Genomic DNA, 4,787 nt, shown 5'->3' with positions numbered 1-4,787 from the left:
CGCCGTGTTTATTTTTGTGAAATGGTTTTGTTGTTTTGGATGCAAAGTTAACCTGGCTCTGGTGCGTTTTTGTGAACCGACTCGGATCCCGGATCTGATGCCACGCCCACACTTCAGGTGTTTTATTATGTTTCGCTCGGTCGTTGGAGGAAAACATTGACGCTGTCGCACCAAATTTGTACCGGGTGCCAAATTTGTACCGGGTACGTCATCCTTACGTAATCCATTCCAAACCTGCCTGGCAACAGACGATCGCGTCGAATGACGTAGGAAGGTTCAAGAACATTCGCGAACTCGTTCATTGAGCGCGACAAGACATAACACTTATTTTACTATTTCGATTAAACAATTAGATGCAACACAAATATAAAGTAAAAACTAGTGTTATCTAGCGATCGGTTATCTGTATAATGTTATTTCGTCTTTGGCAACATGAGCACGAATGTTTTTTCGAAACCTGCTTTATACACTCAGTTTACTAGCTAAATTAGATTAAACAATTACGTACAATCCAAATATAAAGTAAAAACTAGTGTTATCTAGCGATCGGTTATCTGTATTATGTTATTTCGTCTTTGGCAACATGAGCGGGAATGTTTTCTGAAACCTGCCTGGCAACGGACAACCCCTTACGTAATCTGTTGTTCGTTGCCTGGCAACGGACAACTGATTACGTACCCGGTACAAATTTGGCAGCCGGTACAAATTTGGTGTGACAACGCCACCCGGAAAGCTGTTATCGCGGTAGCACGTGCTCCAAAATAGGTAGGTTATAGGCCATAGGCAGAGATACGGACGCAGTAAGGTATTGAAGTGAAAGAGTGATTGAAATTGCCATTTAAACCACCAAAGCGTAATCAAGCACAATGAAAACAGTTCATACTCCAAGTCACACCGGGCGCAGCCATCTTGAATTCTGTCTCGGAATTTTGCTCGGTCACCACTGAGTTCAACCGAGATGGCGAGTTCGCCGTACGAGGAAAAGGGGCGTGTTCGTGCCTGTTGCTAGGCAACGTCCTCGGTCCTCCAACGTCGCTCGGTCGTTGGAGGAAAACATGGACGCCACCCGGAAAGCTGTGTGTAATAAAACGGACAACACACAGCTCTCATTGACTAACATCTTCACGCACGGTGTGTGGTAACGCCTCGTTTACAGCCTGCGCGCAACGTGATTCCCGGCCAAACGATAGTGATTGGTTATGGCAGATCCAGAGTGGCACCGGGCAGATCCAATAGTTTTAAACTTCAACAGACACGTCGGATAATAATAATAATAATAATAATAATACATTTAATTTAGAGGCGCCTTTCAAGACACCCAAGGTCACCTTACAGAGCATTTAGTCATCATACATTTTTTAAAAAGCAAGACATTGTGGAAAAAATAAATAAATAAATAAACATAAGCAATAAGAAATAAATAAAAAAATCAAAACAGTGATCAGTTAGACGTTGTGTGCGAGTTTGAACAAGTGAGGAGTTTGAACAAGGATCAATGTGTTGTCGGATTTACGGGCAGGCCCCCCAGGATCTGCTCAGGCAGATCCATTCAAGTGGATCCAGACTCTGAACAAATGAAATTAAGTAGGCTGCGAGAGTCTGGTAGGGCCAGGCCAGAGTGATATATATAACATGTATATTGTATGTATATTCTCTCTGGCTCTGGGCCAGGCTACAAAGAAGCGAGGGCGAGGTTGTATTTTTAAAAGTGCTGGCTCGATCAATAATACGAGGCTTATTGTAGCGTGCCTGCCTATATGTAGCGGAAGATGCGTGTGAAACAGTTATGGCCGAGCCGATAGGCTCCGGCGTTAACTGAGGTGTGGTGAGAAAACAGCCGTCTTTAGTAAAGAGGTGTTTCTCGCTGTCAAACGCTTCTCCCTCGCCCCGCAATTGCCTTCGCCGGCGGTTGTGGGGCGGGAAAATGCCCCATGAGCCCGCTGCCCGGGGCCTTTGCTGGCCGCTCGTCGCAGCCTGCGATGTAGGCGGGCGGGGCTGGTAGGCCGGGCGAGTTTTTTCTCGCTGTCACACGCTTCTCCCTCGCCCCGTAATTGCCTGGATTAATGTTTTCACCGGGGCCCCGAGCTTCCCGGGCTCCGCCGCAGCCCCACTTAAGTACGGTCTGATGGCGGGAAACATCGACCAGATCGGGTCGAGACGGGCGGGGCGTGCCGCGGCCTCGAGCCCCCAGATGTCATGCAGCTGGTCCGGCCGGGCGTTGGGGGGCCTGAGGCATGGGCACCGCAAAGCCAAGGTTTGCGGCGGCCCTGGCGATAACGCCCGGTAGCTCTGCCACCAAACCTCCAACCACTGGAAGTGAGGTGGCGGCAGAGACGGGCAATGCTGCCGCCCCGGGCTCCGACCTCTACATTCAGAGAGGGAGAAGCCGGGGGATACGCCCCCTCCTCGTCGCGGTCGGAGTCGTCCGACTCCAAGCACCCAAGGAGAGAGATGGCATCGTCGAGCGGGACAGTAAAGACGTCGATAACTTCAGCAATGATATCCATGTAATTATGCTGCAGGATCGTCCGGAAGAAAAGAAGAGCAGAATGTCCGCCGGCGCCCGCATGTATCTGCGGACGTGATTGAGGCCTTTTTCCAGTACTACGGCATGCGCCTAGGGAAAACCCAATAGCGATAGCCTTAAAAGGCGAAGCCTATATACGACATAGAACAACCAGAAGGTTGCTATTCCGATCCCCAGCTGCTGAGTGTTGAGGTGATTCTCTTCCCCTCTGCAAGAAGACACCTCACTCTGACTGCTGACTGCCGCCCTGCGTGGCGGACTCCGCCGTCGATGCGTAAAAGAGAATTAATGTTTGTTAGTGGCTTTGAACGAAAGCGTCAGCAAAATTCGGGAGACGCAGTCAGCTCGAAAAAATAAGTAGCCTAGCTTAATAGAAAACAGCGCTTTCTCAAAAATAAGGTGAACATTGACGTTTTGCACACACATAGGTCTACACAAGTCATACAAACACCCCTCTTAAAGACTTGGACCGACATGAAATAGCCGAACACCGAGTGCTTTCATATAAACACCACGAACTCTTTTTGGTCCGATCGGTGATAGTTTACCACTAGTAGTGAAGGATTCATCAATATATGGCTGGTCGTGGTCAAAGTTCAAAGTCGGCTGGATGCCGAGCAGTGAACGCCCAGAGCTTATAAAGGGTTGGAGCTCAGAGAAGGACTGAGTTGCCTCAATAGCGAGTCTGAATCCTCTCGGTACACTGTAAGCGGACTATAGGACTGCAGGAGGACTATAAGACTGCAGCTGTCACCACGATGTCTGACGGACGTAGCCTGGTCTACCTGGTGACCGGAGGATGCGGCTTTCTCGGCCGCCACCTGCTCGGCGTGACGCTGGAGAAGGAGAAGCGGGTGTGTGAGATCAGGCTCTTCGACAAGGTGGTGGACCCCCGTCTTACCGAGCAGAGCACAGGTAACACGGTCCTCCGGTGCACCGGGTTGGGGTGGATTAGGTTTTAGACCCCGTCTCGCCGTGCAGGGCACGGGTAACGCTGTTAGATGGTAGATCAGCACTGCTCTCCTTTCTTAGATCCCCTCCATCACCAATCCCTTTCCAAAATCTAAACCTGCCCGCGCCAAATTGCATTCGTGATAGGTGGATATTGTCTTTTTTTATTTTCAATTGGATATACATTATTAAAATGCGAACATGGAGGACACAATAGTTCTGTAATCGGGGATCGAGGAAGAACAATTTATATCCTTGGATTTCCATTTCTGAGATGTTTCAATGTGAATGAGTGCCTTCCTGTGTAATCGCTCAGTCCAAATTCCAGTTGATACCTGCATCAACATCTCAACCACAAGTTACTGGAACAATTTTAAAGGATATGGTTGCATTAAAATAAGATGTCATGTCATCTCTTCTATGACATGTCTCCACTCTCCTCCAATTTACAACTCTGCCTTTTTTTTTCTTCATAATTCTCGTTTGAATTTCTTTTACAATTAGGACATTTAGCAGACGCTTTTATCCAAAGCAACTTACATCGGTTACACACATTGACACACCGACGGCAGAGTCAACAATGCAAGGCGGCAGCTCGTCAGGAGCAGTTAGGGTTTAAGCGTCTTGCTCAGGGACACATCAACACTCAGCTAGAAGGAGCTAGGGATCGAACTAGCAACCTTTCTGTTACAAGACAACTGCTTTACCGCCTAAGCCCAAAATGTATATTCCTCTATGAATAGGACTAATAGAAAATTCAATGACCAGTACAATAATTATATAAGTATCAGAACTACACCGTTTCTTACTAATAAAAAACGCAGCCATCCACGAGTCAATCCATCGTCAGCTTTTAACTGACAGAATGATATTGTGGGTAAATGGTTAAACAGTTGTTTAAATGTTTACATCCCTTATTATCAGCGGCATAGCATACCGTCTATCCGTCTATAGGCCTACGTGTTACTGACTCGGACTGTCAATCATTTATATTTTCCTGATTTTAAAGCTGCACTATGTACATTTTCATGAGCAGCCTTTAGTGGATGGAGTTGAGACAAACAGGTGCATCATTGGAAATGTTGTACCCTATAATATTTGCATTGTTGAACTTGACAATTGTGACCCTACAGCAAAATGACAAACTCCTGAAAATAGTAAACTAAATAATTAAAGGCAAGGCAACTTTATTTATATAACCCTTTTCATACACAAGGCAGACTCAAAGTGCTTCACATATAAACATTGTCATATACAATAAAATAAAATAATAGATAAGTAAAAGAAAACATATGCAAAGAAATTAGTA

General features: G+C 46.6%; 1 protein-coding gene across 2 annotated transcripts in view; it reads left to right on the top strand.

The window, feature by feature from the left end:
* Positions 1-3,118: 3,118 nt before the first annotated feature.
* The window catches only part of hsd3b7 (hydroxy-delta-5-steroid dehydrogenase, 3 beta- and steroid delta-isomerase), a 10,095-nt gene continuing 8,426 nt past the window's right edge, over positions 3,119-4,787 (top strand). Inside the window, exon 1 of one of the 2 annotated variants that reach the window (XM_030348768.1) lies at positions 3,119-3,442. In XM_030348768.1, the coding sequence (XP_030204628.1) occupies positions 3,286-3,442 (157 nt within the window). In that variant the 5' untranslated portion in view covers positions 3,119-3,285. The remainder of the gene's footprint in view (positions 3,443-4,787) is intronic. The other variant, XM_030348757.1, reaches the window with a different exon arrangement.

The sequence above is a fragment of the Gadus morhua genome, chromosome 2 (assembly GCF_902167405.1).
Source record: "Gadus morhua chromosome 2, gadMor3.0, whole genome shotgun sequence".
Taxonomy (NCBI): Eukaryota; Metazoa; Chordata; class Actinopteri; order Gadiformes; family Gadidae; genus Gadus; species Gadus morhua.
Note: the sequence above shows the minus strand (reverse complement) of the source record. Positions and strands in the feature narration are given on the sequence as shown.